The sequence below is a fragment of the Acanthopagrus latus genome, chromosome 16, assembly GCF_904848185.1.
Source record: "Acanthopagrus latus isolate v.2019 chromosome 16, fAcaLat1.1, whole genome shotgun sequence".
Classification (NCBI taxonomy): Eukaryota; Metazoa; Chordata; class Actinopteri; order Spariformes; family Sparidae; genus Acanthopagrus; species Acanthopagrus latus.
Window position 1 is genome coordinate 3,251,018 of NC_051054.1, and position 17,717 is coordinate 3,268,734.

General features: G+C 43.5%; 1 protein-coding gene across 3 annotated transcripts in view; it reads left to right on the top strand.

The window, feature by feature from the left end:
* The window catches only part of slc4a11 (solute carrier family 4 member 11), a 101,041-nt gene that overhangs the window by 54,987 nt on the left and 28,337 nt on the right, over positions 1–17,717 (top strand). For 2 of the 3 annotated variants that reach the window (XM_037071265.1, XM_037071267.1), the window contains 4 exons: positions 4,144–4,187; positions 8,431–8,659; positions 12,602–12,634; positions 17,594–17,675. In XM_037071265.1, coding sequence (XP_036927160.1) covers positions 4,144–4,187; positions 8,431–8,659; positions 12,602–12,634; positions 17,594–17,675 — 388 coding nt within the window. The remainder of the gene's footprint in view (positions 1–4,143; positions 4,188–8,430; positions 8,660–12,601; positions 12,635–17,593; positions 17,676–17,717) is intronic. The other variant, XM_037071266.1, reaches the window with a different exon arrangement.

Sequence of the window (17,717 nt, forward strand, 5' to 3'; positions counted from 1 at the left end):
GGATATATATTTGATAAATTCACACGGTATTTGGCCCAGATGTACTTGATCCCCTCTAGATGAACTACAGTGACTTCAGTGATCCCTTAACATTTTGCATTCAGGGGGTTAAAACTTTAATTTTTCTATTCTGCATGAACTACTTTTGGTTTTCGATAGATTCCACTCTTATACAGTAATAGTCAAGGTATCTGCCGAAGCTTCACCATCCTCCTCCTACTGTGAGGTCTGCAGAGTTGGTAAAACATGCAGGTATCAGTGCGTAAGTGGCAGCAGACCAATATCAATGTGATTGATGGCAGTGATTCAAGTGAGCGTTGAAGATCAGAGAGTGAAGAGCTTGTTGAGAGCGTTGTCAGCTGGTAATGCAGGGATGTTTGTTTTAGTCTCTCAGTGTTTTGACATGATTGTATCCATTCTTCTTTCCTCAGAGAACTTTTGTCATAAAACTGTCAAATGGTCTCCATAAATAGAATTGATTCCATGATTATATTCCTGCCAGCGCTGGGCTCGCTTCCATTTTAGTTTCAATCGATTTGGCTGAATATTGAAGTGGAAAAGTCACGAGGAAGGGCAGGCGTGTCTCACACTGGAAACTTGAGGATTTGGGCTTTGAACAAGGTCATTTTACTGACCTTGATAACTCTCTGTGGGGTTTGATCATGAACAGACAATACGCTGAGTACACTGAGAACTTCAGCCTTGTATTGTTGGTCTTTTCTTGGTTAACAGACCTTCAGTGGTTCCTGAAGGTCAGGGACAGTGCATGCAAAATTGCAACGCAGGATGGTGGTTTAATTTTTAAAAAGGAAGCCGGAAGATGTTTTCCAATTATCAGGTTATCACACCACTCAGCCTCCTCAGGAAATCTTCAGCGAGGGTCCTTAAAAGATTACTGAAGCTCGGATCCATTGGCGGGTTCACGGGTGATCATACATCCAGTTTACATGTGTTTGTGACGCAGATCCATTGATATGAGCTATCTCGCCCTTATTTTACCAGATTGACATCTGTGTCTTTGTTCTCTGTGAAGTCAAACAGTCTTTCATAGGGGGGCTGGGATGACCTCGCCACATTTGCAATTGATTGATGTGGTTTTGTTGGCTTCATCAGTCCTTGACCTTCAGCAATCGGTCGGCCACTCAAAGTTTGATGCCCTGGTTTTCTGCCAGAAAATTGAGTTTTAGTCCCAAGGTCTTGTTCACAAGTGATGGTGAAATGGCAGGTGAACTGGAGAGGCATTAGCAGTGATGGAGGCATTTTATCCAGACACTGTGGGAGCAGAACCAATGGTGAGGCAGCTGAGGTGGTTTGGATGGATGGATGGATGGATGGATGGATTAATGGGTAACAGAGAAGGTAAAACAATTCTATACAAATCTTCTCTGGTGGTGATAAAAAGAAAAAAAGCCTGAGAATATCTGCCCGAGAAGCAATTTTCTAAAATATTAACACATTTGCAGGAAAGTGTCATTCAGAGGTCAAGGTTTGAGTTTTTTTCTTTTGCCTCTGAATTGATTATTTTGTGCAGAATAATGTGGTATTTGGCGAAGCAGTCTGCTAGTTTCATTTTCTTTCTGTGCAGAATTATTGCAGGTTTTTGAATAAAATCGGAAGCCCTCTTGAATAGGCATTCATCGAATTTGTTTTAATGATTGTGAATTTTCAGGGTCGTTTGATTGTCTACTGTAAACAGCAGTTCAAGTGAATAATGACTCCATCAGTGTTTAAACCAGTTCCCTGTGAACTTCGCTTTTCACTGTGCTGTTTTGTCCGCCACCGGGCAGGAAATCTCCGAGGAAAATGAAAAGCTGGAAGCGCTGGCACCGTTTTCTATCTGCTTTCATGTCTCCATTAGAGACTAAATGAATGAATAAACTCACATTTTGTCCTTTGTTGTTGGTAGTTGGTAGGAAACACAAGGCGAGCTGGTTGTCTTTGTTACCGCTGTGGAACGCTAGAGGAAGCCGGTCATCTGTTTCCACTTCAGCTCCTCTTTTTATGGACACGAGCAGCGTTACGACCCCAGAATTTACATATTTTACACATAACATAAAAATGAAGTATTTATTTTTAATGCAGAATGGGATCCAGCTCTGGATGATATCCCAAAAAATCTGCTTCATAAGTTCAGACACTGGTCTGATCAGTGCATCCCTACTGTTTCACACTGACTTAAGCAATGAGCACATTAAATCTTAATGTGCGCATCAATTCTTAAAGGCAGAGTTTGGGAGATTGGTTGTAAATGTATTCTTAGTATGCTGGAAGTTTGAAAATGTCACCCATTGGTGTTTTCATACCAGCTGAATTTTAAGTTTTTTTTTTTCCACACGACCGAGCTGGTTACTTTCATTTCAATCACGTTGGTGTCTCAAACTAACCCCGGGTCCAAGGACACTTGAGCCTGTTTGGATACGAGATCCGTCCTATCACACAGTAATTCGTCCATTCTCAGTCAGCACCCTGCAACCCTTAATGACTAAAATAATACAACACTCCACTCGGAAATTACATAACACTTGTGGCGGACAGAATATAATCAACAGTTGTAGTGTCACATTGATCAAATAAGAAAACCAAGTAGGGAAACAAGCCGGTGTCACATTTGAACACTTCCTCTCCCTAATCCCTAAACCCTGAAATTCTCCTGGATTACTTTAAGCCACACAGTATATTGAGACGTACAGAGGCCATTAGAAGGAGGTGATCATCGGGGAAGAGGTAATCTTATATGAATATATGAATATCTCCTTACGGCTGCAGCCTGACAGCAATTAGAGCCGCGGCTCCTTCTCCCCTCTGGGAGCGGATAAGCCCAGCCGTGTGCTTTTTGATTGTGAAGCTTTGATGAACCAAATCCAGTGCACACGACACGTGCCCCCTGCCATAGTCTCATCACAGAGGTGGGGAGGCTGGGGCGCTCTTTCTTCCTCCACTGCCTGCAGGGTTTTTATGATGGCAAGGTGTTTGGTGTGCCGATGAAAGCCACCCCTCTCCTTTCTCTGCAGACTCGCACTCAAACATGTACACTTGTGGCTGGATTATTGGTATTATGATATCGTGGCGCTTTTCTCCGGGCTCATTGGCTTGTTAAAAAGAGGGGGGGGGGGGTTTCCTTGCTTTTTTTCCGTAGCTGGAGGGTGGAGTTTAAGCGCTGATTGATTTCCAGACGGAGCCGACACAGTGCATCACGCGGAGCAGAGGAGGAAAGCCCATGGTAACCTAATAACGTCCTCCCCACAGTAAACGGCGATAACCGCGTTATGTAACTCGGTGGTGGACTGTTTTATGAGAGTCAGCAGGGAACTGACAGGCTGCTGGTTAAGGGACTGAAGTGTGTTGAAAACCTCATTCCCTCCGTTTGTCCCCGTATTGTTTTCTAGCATAAAAGGTTTTTCCTCCCTTTCCTTTTTTTTTTTTTTTCTTCCCAGCACTGGGAAAATCCAGACCTTTTGTACTTTATCTGAGCACTCGCCTCAGCTCCACAGACATGTGTATTAAAGCCTTATCAGCAGAGAACTTCCAATCCCTGTTCAATGAGAGCATTTAGAGACTCGCCTCTTGACATTTTCATCACTATTAGAAAAAAAAAAGAGGTCCTGGGCTTCTTTTCTTTCCTGGCTCAGTGGTTGTTTCTTGTGATCTTTATTTCAGACCTCAGTAATGAGGGCTCTGTTGCTTTTCAATGCAAATGCAGAACGTGACAATTACGGTGTCACTACAGATTTGCAGTAAAACCTGAAGGATTTTAACTTGTAATGTTCTGATTCAACAAAAGCAAGAAAGCCTGAAGACATGGAGTGTCCTTGAGCTGTGGGGTCGACAATATACCGCAACGGCTCGCTTTAAGTCCTGTTATTCATTTCATATAATCTCTTCTTCGTCGACTCTCTAATGAAGCCAACAAACGGCTCAAATATAGTAGACATGGCTTTGAAATGTATTAAAATGTGGAGGGCACGGTTGCCGGGTTGGCCACCAGATGTTGTGACACAAGCATGTTTGACAGCTTTCAGTGTACACAGATATACTGTATTTGATTTGTTTTCTGCAACCCTGTGATGTATAACGTTAAATAAATCAACTTGAATCTTGACAATCTTTTGTCTAATCGCGCCTCTTGTCTTGTTTTCTCTCCAGAGGCTGACGACTCCGGTTGCGTGTTACTGAACACATCAAGAAAGGTAAGTGTAAATTATTTAATCCATTAAATTTAATGCATCTTTACTTAAGAGGGCTTTTTACAGTCAAGTATCTCAGTATGTTACGATATTTAAACTCAACATCTGAAATGTGGGAGGAAAGAATATACAAAGGAGGTCTTTGACGTTTAAATTAGAGGAACAAACAACAATAACAAAATGTCGAGAAAATGAATATTTTAACACCTGTTTTCCTAACAAACAGAGAAAAATACACCTTTGCACCGTCTGAATTCAAGTTTCTCTCTTCAACTGAACTGAGATCAGCTGAATTGCCTCACAATCTCATCATAACTCGAACTCTCAAACCCATCGGACGCGTCTTCTCGTCCCCGGAGTCATGAGCTGCTGTAAATCACCTCCATACTTTACCCTCTGTCTTCAAACTAGCATCTGTCTGTCTCAGAATCTGTGTTCAGTCCCGGTCGACTGTCCAGCCATTGTCATTCGAGAGCCGGTCGACTGTTACCTCATAGGGCCACTTAGCTCCATGGCTACCTGCGCTACAGCCAAGAGTAGGAAGGTCAATGAAGTGAGCAGCTGTCATGGCCGTTTCGTACAAATCATACCTTTTTAATGATGCCTTTACAGCAGCTAGTGCATCAGAATCTGATCAGTCGTGATACAGTTGATCAATCAGAGAAGGATCTTATGGAGAAGCTCAGGAAATCCCAATGAAATCATTATCGTCTGCTGATACAGGGCATTTTAGAAAACACCCCCGATGGTTGAGGCCCCATGTGTTTGCCATCTTAATTGGCTTTCTGTTTGAATGAGCAATGCATTATGGGAAAAAAAAGTCTTCAATCACTGACGGACAGACCTGCGTACTGTATGCAGATTTTCATTCCAAACAAACACAATAGCGGCTGATTTCAATAGAAATTGCAGAGATGCAAAAATGAAGGTCGATTTCATCCCGAACAATATCAAATCTAGAACTGTCCGTGTGAATTCTCAATTAAAAACGATTATTTAAGGTTTCAACAGTTTGCAGATCCTCTCGGTTCGTCTTTCTGACTGCCAAACGAAGAGTGTTATTCCTGGCGTAGAGACCAAATAGTGTCAGAGGAACAGAGAATCTGACACTTTGAATCAGTGATTTTGAGTTATTCAGACACCAATAGCAGTATTTTAAAGTCTGCTCCCCGTGATGGGACTTTAAAGAGGCTGTAATGCGTCCTCTGCCTCTGGACCCGGCCAGCACACCTGCTGCTACATTTTAGATCATCTGCATTTCAAGCCTTTCCAGGATAGACCAGACATGACAGAATTACAGTAATCAAGACTGCGAGTAGGGAACGTCTTTTCAGAGTCTGCCTGACAGAGAAAAGAATATATTATGATATACTACAAAATCAGGGTAAAAAAAAAAAATCCCTTGCTGCTTCTCTCTCTGGGCATTTGCACCAATAATTACAACTTCTGTCTTACATCTGCAGTACGTTCTGTGAGATCTGCAGGTTGATTTGATCCATACGGTGAACCGTTTTATCAATAGGAGTAAATACTGGTTTGTCATATGGAGCTGCAGCTGCGTATCATCTGCATACCGTAGCTTTGTAAATCAGTCGCGAGGTCCCGGAGAATATTTCCCAGTGGGAGCACGTTAAAGCTGAACAACACGAGTGAGCATGAAAGCCAGACTAAAAAAAGGATGTGGTGTATAGTTAGAATATAAATCATCTGTAATATGTTTGCATTGCCAAAGGAAACAGTCATATTTAAAGTGAAAGTTCACTGCAAAATGAAAAACACATATTTTTCCCCTTGTAGTGCTGTTTACAACCCCAGCACCAGAATACATGTTGGCAGTGTATCTGCATCTGCAAACCACAGATATCCAGAAACTTTACATGTGTTTGTGACGCAACTTTTGAGTTTCTTTAGGCTCAGCACGCTGTCATCATGCTCTGGTTTGGTTTAAGTACATAAAACAGCAAGGGTTAAGAAAAGATCATGTGTTGGCTTTAAATACCTGCTGTGTTTGCCCAGAAACGTGGCTGGAAATGTCCTGGGGTCTCCTTTAAAGATATCCAGTGGTTTCACACATGCAGATGGTGAAACACAGTCTGGAACTGCAGTCACTTTCTTGGAAGCCTTTTTGCTTAAAATCCGCTCCAACTCCTGATAGGAAAGTCGGGTCATAACCACGTAATGTGAGTGCGTGTAACTACCAGCGTTTGATTTATTCTGGCCATCTTTGGCTGCTGAGAGCGCCAAAACCATACATTTGATTCCTCAGCATCAACAGAGACAATGACCTGATTGCTCAAGATAATCCACAGACCTTGTTGTGAGCTGTCTCATGTGGGAACGAGGAGAGTAACGGTACACGTATTCACCCCGAACCGTCACGCTGCAGACATCACGGATCGGTGCGTCCGGTCCTCACGAACAATACATCTGCCTGTCGCACTGTAGTGAGAGCGAAACAGTTCTGATCCACATTAGAATCCAATCCTGTTTCTTCAACTGCTGTCAAACTGCAAAGACACAAGAAGAAGAAGAAGAAGACACAGTAGAACAAGATGAAGAAGAGGACACTGTGGCTGATTTGTAACCGTATCCCGAGGCAAAACAACAGGACTCCAACAGCTTTTCCTGCTGTAACGTCTAGATGTGAAAGCAGACGGGGCCGCAGACAACACCAAAGCATTTGGCATTCACATCCAATTACATTAGTTTTTGACGTATGCCAGACTGTATGTTCACTGTTTACTGCCTCATGCACTGCAGGCTGCACCAACTACCTGTAACTTCTCCACTGATTCCATAAACCACTCAGAAGGGAGCGTGCACGTGTTTGTAGACGAGCGTAGATGCAGGCCTCCTTCTGCACATGAAACTGCTCACAGCAAGGTCTGTGGATTATCTTGAGTAAGCGGGCCATGATTTCTGGCGATAGATAAATGCTGTCGAGCTTGAGAATATATTTTTTTGGCACTCTAAGCACCTCGAGTGCCGTCAAGTTCCATTATGTTGGAGAGACGGCAGACATCTCTAGAGTCGAAATCCCCAAAACTCAGCAGCTTGCATCAACTGGTACGGCTTTAAAAAAAAAAAAAAAAAGGTCTTTTTTGATGAAGCATCCAAAAAAAATATCAAAAAAATTAAAAACATCCAAAACTATTAGACAGAAACTTCTACTTGGACGCCAGTGAGCAAAGAGAATGTGATGGATCAGTGGTGAAAGTTGCTCCTCCAGGAGGCGTTTAGGAGCACGTTTCAGCCTACTTGGAGTCCACTGGTGCATAATTGTAGTGACGCTTTTTCAAAAGTTTCACGTAGCTGGACCTTGGCTACGGGCCTGACACATTTTTAAAATTTGTAAAACATTAACAGCTTCCCGTGTGTGCAACAAGCCGTCTTTGTGATGGAGATAAATGGGTGCTTTCTGTGGCTTCACAGTTCAGCGAGTTTGAAGTGGCACCCAGAGGGCATCAGTTTAAAACTAGTGACCACGACTTGTGACTTCTGTTTGTTTGTTCTCGCCTTCTGTTTTATTTTACATTATCTTCATGCTTCCACACCCTCACTTCCCGGCCAAGAACTTTATGTTCCGGATCAGTTTCTCTGCAGCGGTCTACAAATAGATATTCATGTTTGATGTGGTGATGTTTGATGCAGCTTCTTTCAAATCATGAAATTCAGATTAAAAAGCCAAACCAAACTTAATTCAGTTTCTCAACCTTTTAGTCACTTGACCCGAGATGAAAGACAACCCCGGACCTGACTCATGCAAACAAAACAAAATCAGATTTATTTATAGAGCTTCATACACAAATAACTCCAGACATGGACTGGTACTTGTTTTATGTTGAAAAGAACAGCAGGGACGCTATTCATCCTTAGAATTTCTCTAAATCACATGATCGATGCAGCCGAGGGCTGCTGGGTGTCTGGGCTCTTAATCGAGCTGTGTTCATCTCCGTCCATTTGTCCGTCTCTCAGGTGATCCTCAGACAGCACCAGTCCATTTCTGATGAACTTTGGAGAGCTGTGGTCTCTGCGCTGCTCTCCTGTTTGCTAAAACTACACTAATTGGCTCAGAGGGGGCAGCATGGAGGGTTAGTTCGAGGTCACTTTCAGTGGAGGTCTGATTTATCTGTCAGTCTGTCAGTCTTGGGAGTTTGCAACGAAAAACTGTAAATAATTAGCATTGTTTATGTGGTCCAGTTCTGCAGAAACAAAAAGCATTTTGACAATTTTGACTTTTCTCCAGTATGTGAAGCTGATGAACTTCGAGGAAGAAGTTCGGGCACACCGGGACCTGGATGGCTTCCTGGCGAGGGCCACCATCCTGCTGGATGAGACCGCCGCCTCCCTGGACGACGTCCTGAAGAGGATGCTGCACCACGTGGGCCAGGACAGCAACGCATCCGAGCCCAGCTGCAACTTCGAGGAGGTGATGAGCATGCTTTTCACAGACGCAGGAGCGCAGGAGGTCAACGGTAAGCAAGCGAACCCGTCGACCTGCATGCATAAACCAGAATGTGTGAAAGACAACGTGAGCACAGTAAAACAGAGAACTTGCAGCGCCTGTGCGTGCTCACAATCAGACCCCGTGACATGTGACTCCTGACCTAAAAACATCTGACGTGTTCACATGTCAACACCTACCTGGAAAACGGCTTCACCTCCGGCTCGGGAGCAGGATTGTCAGATAGACTCGAGAATGGTTCAAGAAGCTTTTAAGACCCAAAGGAAGGTTTGTGATGGTTGAATCGAGGCCGTTCATTTGCCCGGCAGCCCCGGACACAAATAGAGCTCAATGTGCTGAATCGTGCTGGCAACCATTTACTCGTGCAGACATCATTTCCAGGGACTACTGCCAAGTGCTAATCATACATGTTAATGCACATAAAATGCAAAGAAAATACAGTTTTATAAAGCTGTTTTCCCTTTAAAATGTCAGAAAATCATTTAAAAAAAAGAAAAGAGACGAAAATTGACATCGAAATAGAGATTAATGTTATAGTTGACAGCGATTCATTGTCGCTGCTCCACTTTAATTTAATATTTCAGGAGATAAAAAGGGTTTAGTTAAAAATGATGAAGCGGTTTTGCTAGCGCACGTCTACGTTTTAATCCTCCTATTTTGGACCTGAAAAGCTTCAAGTTTATTCCACCTGAAAGTATTTAAGATATGCATAAAGTTTTCTGCCCACCTCCCTCTCCTCTAATGCATGAATTCATATCTGAAATGTGACATAGTTTCCACAGGTTTTGGTGCCCCATTTGTCGGCTTATAGATCCATGTCACATTAGTTCAGTCCCTCCAGCACAGGTCCTTCTGGCTGAGTAGCAAAGCCTCTTGGTTAAGGCGAATCTCCTCAGCCCATTAGAGCAGGAGAAATCCGCCTTCTTACATAACAGTATGTATCCATTGTTGAAGCCTCGCTGTCTGCTGCAGGAACGCCGCTCTCACAAAAGTAATTACTCTGCAAATCAAACGATGTCACAAAGAATCGGGTTTTGTTTTGTTTTTTTTGTTTGTTTTTTTTGCAGTGCATTAATTTTGCCCGGCTGTAAAAATGTTTGAAGTAAAAACACACACGAGGGGGGTTTTCTCTGCAGGATAAGAGCATGTGGAGGTAATGGTTGCGTACGAGCTGCCTGTCACACACTCTGGTGTTTTCCTGTCTGGCCGGGCCCGGGCGTCCAGAGTTGTTGATGGTTAGTCTGAGGTGGGTGGTGTGCGACGCTCAACCCTTGCACAGCCGCCTCTGACAGATCAGCGAGGTGATAATTGACTTCTGTCATCGATCACTCACTTAGCTTTTCAAATGGGACTCTCTGAGACTCTCAAGCTGCGACGGCCGCGGCTACTTGACTGTTTCTCTCTGAGAATATCCCGCACGGAGGCGAAGGAAGAAGATTTTCTTTGTGGCTGCCATCTTAACAAAAAGGCTTCCTGCGCAGGTCTGAGCAGTCTGAGGATCAATGTGAGCTTTTCAGGGGTCTCGGTGAAATTTGAAGTGGCTTAAAGCAGCATAGAAAAATAAAGGATAATACTTTAATATCTCTGATTCTTTAATATAAACCCAAACCCTAACCTTTATTATCAGTACGAAGATCTTGAATATTAGCATAAAAGAAAGCAGTCAACACTCAAGCGTGTTACTAACTAACTAAAGATTCTCAGAGACAATACTCGTGATTTTATTTAAAAAAAAAACGACTCTTTTAATTCAGCTTCAACTTGACTCTTTACTCTGGGGAAAAACACGAGCCGCAGCAGAGGGATAATAGTCGAGATGAGGACCGGGTGATAATGAATCGCGCCGCAGATGATGTAACAATTCCACAATTATGCAACAAAGACAAAGATTTACTGTTTCAAAGATGTAAATGAGCTTCACTACTGTGCCTCAGCTGTTAAATTATATCTACAGATGGATGTAACGTATAGAAATGATCACAGGAAGATGTGGAAAGAAATCAGTTCAGACGTTAAATGATGTATTCACGTCCTGTTTTTCAGGCCGTCTGTGGATTTCTGTTACCTTTGACTCTCAAATTTAGATTTAGCTGTTATTTAATAATTTAATAAGAATATGCAGCACTTCAAAAAGGGTTTTGTTATCCGTCTTTTCAGTTTGTTGTTTTTGCCGTGACTCAGAGTGAGAATCCCCACACGTCGAGATTCCTTGAATTGAACTCACAAACGTTCACGTCACCAACCAAAAAACATCTCCGGGGCGGGTGGGAACAAAGACTCCTTCCTCTGGGGGGGGAATACATTCATATTTTTGCACGTAAGTATGTAATCAACGGGACACATCTCTTCAGGTATTAATTTCTGCCCGTATCTGCGTTCGCTCTGCCACGGCGGGGTGATACGGATGGCGAAGCGGACCAGCTCATTTGGAGTGTAATACTGTACAGCTGTGAGATAAAGAGAACAGGGGCGAGATTATAACAGGCACAGAAAGAACAGAGAATTACAGAAATGAAAAAAAAAAAAAGAAAAAAGATGAAAGCCCACAGAGATAATTAGTCCTGCTCTGGCTCGTACAGAGGAGTCGGTTTTTCTTTTTCGGAGGCCAACTTGTGCTGTTTTTTTTTTTTCCCCCTCCTGGGATTCGGTGATGAAGCACAATACGCTCGCTGTGCCGAGTAAACGAATGATGCAATGCATTGATTATGTTATTACTACAGCCTCTACTATAAAGTAGAATCACACCGCATCCTTTAAGATAGTCGTAAACCGACGAACGATGGCAGGATGCTGGCGATGATGACGGTGCGTGCAGCGGTGATGAGCAGCTGTCTCTCGCAGTGACTAATTGTTAATATTTTGAGTAATGATGTATTGTGTAATTGTATTTTCCTCTCTCTTCCCTTTGTGCCGCCGCTCAGAGCTACAGTGCTCGTTTTGCGGCGCGCTCTGCTGATTGTCTGCCCCTATTTGTGATGACTGTACCATAATTTCTCCCCTAAATTGCTGTCACCTTTGATCGATCTCGCCCGGCTCTCCACTTCGCCTCGATTTGCATAATCCTTCCTCCTGTGTTATTCTTTTTACACGTTTGCCAGCTCGAATCAAAACTGGAAAAAAAACAGTCGTGATTTGTGAGCTGCAAAGGTGAGATTTCAAAACTTTTACAAAATGCGGGCAGCCTTTTCTACAGCTGCGACCTGAGGCCTCTGTACACCCTCCCAACACGTTTATTGATTAAGAAAAATACACGAGCATCTGTTCTGTTCTTACACTTCGCAGATACGAGACAGCAGCTACTGTACATAACCTGAATCATAATTAACTCTCTTCAACAGGAGAAAATGTGCTGTGTGTTTCTGAATCTGCCGACTCTCTCTGTCTCTCCTCTTTTCTTATAATAAATACATCTTTTTTCCAGGCCCGGCAGGCGTGACACTCCACTATGAAAATCTCCCTGTAACATTCTGCAGGAATGATCAGAATACTAATCCGGAGCCATTAATTTGAGCTCTTCTTCTTTTCTTTTTTTTCACCACATCAGAAATGGCCGACCCATACGTGTCATTTTTTTCTTTCCCATCTTGATCTCTTCATTGACGTCTTCTTCCTCGCACTCGCCGAAACACGTAGCTGCTATCGGTGATAAAATCCAATTTTTGTTAATAGCCTGTAGACGGTAATCAAGATAAGAATCTCTCTGCGCCCCAACAAAGACGAGACATTGAGGGATTTTCTCTGGAAAATGATATTTAATATGCATGAGGTAAAGGAGGGCAGGAAATGAAGCTTCTGTTCAGCGGAGATATTTATGTGCGTGCCTGTTAAGCAGAAAGTGTCCGTGTGTGTAAAATCCAAGAACCTGCTCGCCTGTTGATCAGTAAAAAAAAAAAAAAAGGTGACTGACTCTGTTTTTTTTCTCCTCTTGGTTTTTTTTTCTCCCTCCATGCAGACAAGTCTCAAAGTTTCGTTTTCTTTGATGACGGTAAGCTGTGTTAATTGGATGAAAATGTCAGCATCAGCCGCCACGAGGGCTGCAATCAGTGTTTTTTTTTTTTTTTGCTTCTGTACCCAATCACCATCAGTATGCCGTTTGTGTTCCTCTCCTTCTCCACACACACACACACACACACACACACACACACACACACACACACACTCGGGACTGGGTCGATCCATTGAGTCATCAAATGATTACAGACGCTGGCAATCGCTCCCGTGTCACAGATATCGATGCCTCTTCAGCTGCCCCCCTCAAATCAACGGCCAGCAGAATCTTCGTCCGATAATCATGTCAGCTCGTTTTGTGGGGGGAAAAAAATAATTAAATTAACGCTGCTTCTGTGTGAATGATTAATAAAATCAATTTGCTTGAGATTGGATATAAGAGGAGACACGTACAGGTGGAAACACTGGTCAGTTCTAAGATTTGGGATCTGTTAACTTTTAGACAACATCAGAAAATCTAAAGTAACAAATATCTACTACCCAAACATTTTGACCTTAGTCTCCAACTTTTGCCTCAAAATGTGTTAAAATCTTTCAACAAGAATCTTTAAAGACTGTTTTGTTTTGTTTTTTTTACAAAATAAAGTTTTCTTCTCAGACCCTGAGACAGAAAGTCTCCTTCAGTGGCCCTCACACACCAAACTTTTATTATTTTTTTTTTCCATTTATATTTCGAAGGTTGTTATAGAGAGGTTTGTTCATGAATCATTCTGAGGAGCAAAAACATATTAAACCTGAAAATATGGCGAAAATCGATTTGTATTTTTTTCTGCAGTGTAATGTTATCCATCGGGGGGCAACCCTGAAAGTTAAATCCGCTAAAAGTTCTTGTTTTTGCAAACATTGTCAACATCTCAGAAACAATTCCTCCAAGATAAGATATTAATACATAAAGATACTCATCCATGACTTTGGAAATCAACTCTTGCTGCTAGTTTGATATTTTATATTGATTAATTTGATAATAAAGTACATTCTGATGCATTTCTACCCATCTCTGATTGTTGATAAATGTATTTAATCGTCATAGATTGATTTATGGTTACTCATTAACATCCCCACTGTATTGTCTGACTTATAGAGTAAATAAATTAGACTGTAAGATGTCAGTTAAATGAAACAAACTTCCTTCTATCCGTCTGTTAATGTAAATGTTTAAACGTGCAAACTCAACTGGAGACGTTTCATTTTGATATCTAGTCACAAACTGCACGTTTTTCCTCTGTCGTGTCTCCTAATTAGCTTCTTTTCTATTTTTTTTTCTAAATTTCACATTCAGGTAATTTGCTGTCGGACTGAGGTTTGATTGGCGTTCAGCTCGTTATAAATACGTGCAGCGCTTGACTTTGATGCCACGCGCGTGTAGGGCGTTGATTTATTTACCGTTAATGTGATTTGCTTTTACGCGAGCGAGTCGAAGATTAGAATTGACAACCTCTCCAGATTAACGAGGTTCCGCCGTTGACCCAGTCCTCGTGGCCTCCCTCTCATCGTCATGTGACATCACCGCACCCGTATCCCGCATGGTGATTGGCTGCGATGGTTACCTAATATACAGTAAGTGTTTCATCTGCTCGCCGCTGTATGGAGCCCCGCTGTGTGTTAATCACCTCCTTCAAAGTGCCCTCCACACACCACACTTTGAAGGAAACCAATCATTTCCATTTGTGTGTGTGTGTGTGTTTTTATGGGTGTGTGTTCACTGGCAGGTCCACTGACGGTTGAGACCGCAGTTAATCTTTAAGGCAGCGTGAGATCATGAGGTTTTATCGAGGTCACCTCTGAGAATTAATGTAACAAGTCTCCTTGTCAAAAGGACCTGTGGCATTTTTTTTTTTTTTTCCGAAACGAGATAGCGAAGACGGTGAATCTGTGTGTGTTTCTGCCGCTGTCACGTTTCCTCAACCCGGTTTAGCATATTTATTGATTCCTCTCTTCCTTATTTGTGACAGACTGCATTATCCCCCTGTTTGATTTACAGAAATTGCAATCTGTTTTTCGACCGAAACCGTGCGGATAATGCAGTCAAAGAATTCACCAAGAATCCATAAAGATCAAAGAGGGCAATCCAGTCTCGCCTTCCTCGTGTTTTTTCATCACTTTCCATTGAAGTTTGTCACATTTGATATGCTGCGTGTGAGCATCTGTGATGTGGAAACAGCGGTGTTTGCATACCCGAAGCTGACGAAACCACGCAGAAATCTCCACATAACTGACAAGTATCAAAGGTGCACGTCTCAATTAGCCTCCCACTTGATCACGTCGGCGACCTTAACTCCCACGCCGCTCCTCTTACATCTGAGGCAGGTTGGCTCACCTCAGCCGGAGATAGCGCACGGCGTATTCCAGTAACCCACGCATGATCCTGACCATTTACAAAAGGAGACCTGGATGGTGGAGGGTCAGGGTAGACTCTGAGTTTAGCACAGTGTGGTAGTGCATCGTCGTAGGCTATTCATATGACTTCATCATATCAGTGAAACACAAGAAAAGCAACCGTTTAGAGAGGAAAAGACTCCCTCCATCCCTGCAAGACAGCGGCCATGTTGTTCCCGTAGTATCGCCACCTCACACAAGCTTACTGGGGGTTTCGTCCTATCAGATTGCTGCACAGCCTCTCAGAGCAAATTGAGGAGCTGAACATTTCGGGTACAGTGACACGCGTGGAAAACCAGGGGTTGTATTCTTCTCAGGGTTCACTTCAAGTGAAACATTTGCATCCGCTGTTGAAGCAGATCTGCATCTTGGCGTCACGTGGAGCTCAACATTTGAGATGTACGTGTGGTCGACCCGTGAAAATGGTCGACAAACTTGTGTTTTCCAAATGTATTATTCCAAGCAGAGCATGTCTGCAGGGGACTTTTTAAAAAAAATAAACGCACACCAAAATAACATCAGCAGCAGCAGAGAAGGAGGGAAGCTGCTCAGCTGCAGTGATTCCGACAGTGAGGGAGAGAGATTCATGACGAAGTGTTCGGTCATGTGCCGTTTTTTTTTTTTTTTTTTGTAGAAGCTTCCCACTTTTTAGTAGTAGTGATATTTAACCCTGAACACTGAGTCAGTGTTGGCGCTCTGCTCTGGCTGTTGAACTACTCTCAACACTGAAACAATCTCTCTCACTTAGAGAAGAGATTCGTCAGTGAAAAAAAAAAAAAAGAAAAAGAACCTTGAAGTGGTTGTAAAATGAAGGCTGGCGGCTAGCAGCATTAGCCGTTATCGTCCCTCGAATGGTTCTGATATTGGCCCACCCAGTCCAGCCGGTACTGAGGGACCACACATCGTCTACCTCTCCCCTGTAACCTCTGCCTCCCTCTTTTTCCCTCCTCCTCTCGTTATCTTTTCATCTTTCCATTGTTCCGTTTGCGTCTCTTTTCTCTCGTTCGGTCTCCGCCGGTTCTTCTCCTCCCTGACGTCAATGAGAAATTGGATGGTTTTTGATTATTACATGGCTGTCAGGCTTACTGCCATTAATTGAATTGAATCCCAGTCCACCTCCTTCACTTCTCTCCGACCCTCCCCTCCGTCTCTCCCTCCTCCTCCCCTCCTCGTCTGGTCTCGCTCTCATTTTCCTTCTTGTTTGTCACGTTCTTTATTTTTCGTGACTGTTTTTTTTTTCTTTTCATTCCCTCAGTCCTTCTTTGCCCCTGTTTCTTCTCTCTCTCTCTTTCTAAGCGTGTGTCCTCCTCTTTGCTTCCTTTCTTTTATTTTTTGTCTCCCTCCCTCGTTTTTCCTTTCCTCTTCCTCTCATCTCTCTCTCCCCCTCTTCCTCCCTACATGCCCCTCATCTTTTACAGGCTTCCTTTCATCCTTTTCTTCCCCTCCACACGCTCCCTCTCTCTTATTTTCTCCGTCTCTCTTGTCTGTTTCCCCCCCTTCCCTCCCCTTCACTCTCATTCTCCCCTCCCGACTCTCTCCCTCCTTGAGCACTGTGATACTGTTGTCATGGTGACGCCCATCATTTTCTGGCATGAATGGAGGATACTTTATTGATGAGACGGCATGGCAGAGAGAGAGAGAGAGAGAGAGATGGGGGAGAAAGGGGGGAGTGATGGAGAGAGAGAGAAGACAAAAGACAGAAAAAGAGAAAAAAAAAAAAAGGGAGAAAAACCACTGGCAGGGGAAAATCCGAATGATATGGAAATGATCGTCCCCGCTGCTTACGATACAAAACATTTCCACCCTGTAATTTGCTCGGCGCTGATGAGTCAAAGAGGACGTTGCAAACCAAGGCACGCCGAATCTTCTTCAGGGGTTTGGGATAGTCAGGGCTGCTGAAGAATACCCCCCCCCCCAAAAAAAACCCCACTATTATTCATCGCTCTCGCCGCGTGAGAAGTCGGGAGGGAGATTCCTCCTATTAGGAGGCGACACACTGGTTTCAGCCAGTCGCCCCTCGTTGTCCATTTTTAATGATTCCTGTGTAAACCAACAGCATAATGAAATGTGTGGGGTTTTTTTTGTTTTTATGATCTGAGCGTTGGTGTTTTCTGGGGTTGGATGGACATCGTTATTAGCGGGTCGTGGTGCGGCGTTAGCACACAGTGCAGACTGGCATCGGCGTCTAAAGCAGAAGGCGAGCTTGTTAGACACCTCTGATGTCGGCATCACATTGGGAGGCTTGGCACGGCAGATGAGACTCTAGATTTCTGTTGAACGTTTGAGACATTTGGCTGACACCATCAGGGCCAGATAGAGAAATTAGAGGCAGGTTTTATTTCACCAATGTGTAAATATTTGAGATCCAAACACGAGAGGCTTAATGAACGCGTGAGTATACATTTCAGAGTGGAGGGATGACATGCACGCTCACGCAGAGGAGGAGAAGAGTTCAACCCTGTGTAGGAGAAAAACAGGAGTGTGTGAGGATCAGACTGGACCTGAGGTTGATCTCAGTTAACCTGTGTTTGACCTCTGACCTTTGCCCCTCCCCCTACAGTCCACCTGCTGTCAGAGACGATCCAGGGGGTGACAGCCACGGCCACCGGGATCCAGTACCAGCAGTCCTGGCTCTGCATCCTGTAAGCTATCCAGTGTGTGTGTGTGTGTGTGTGTGTGTGTGT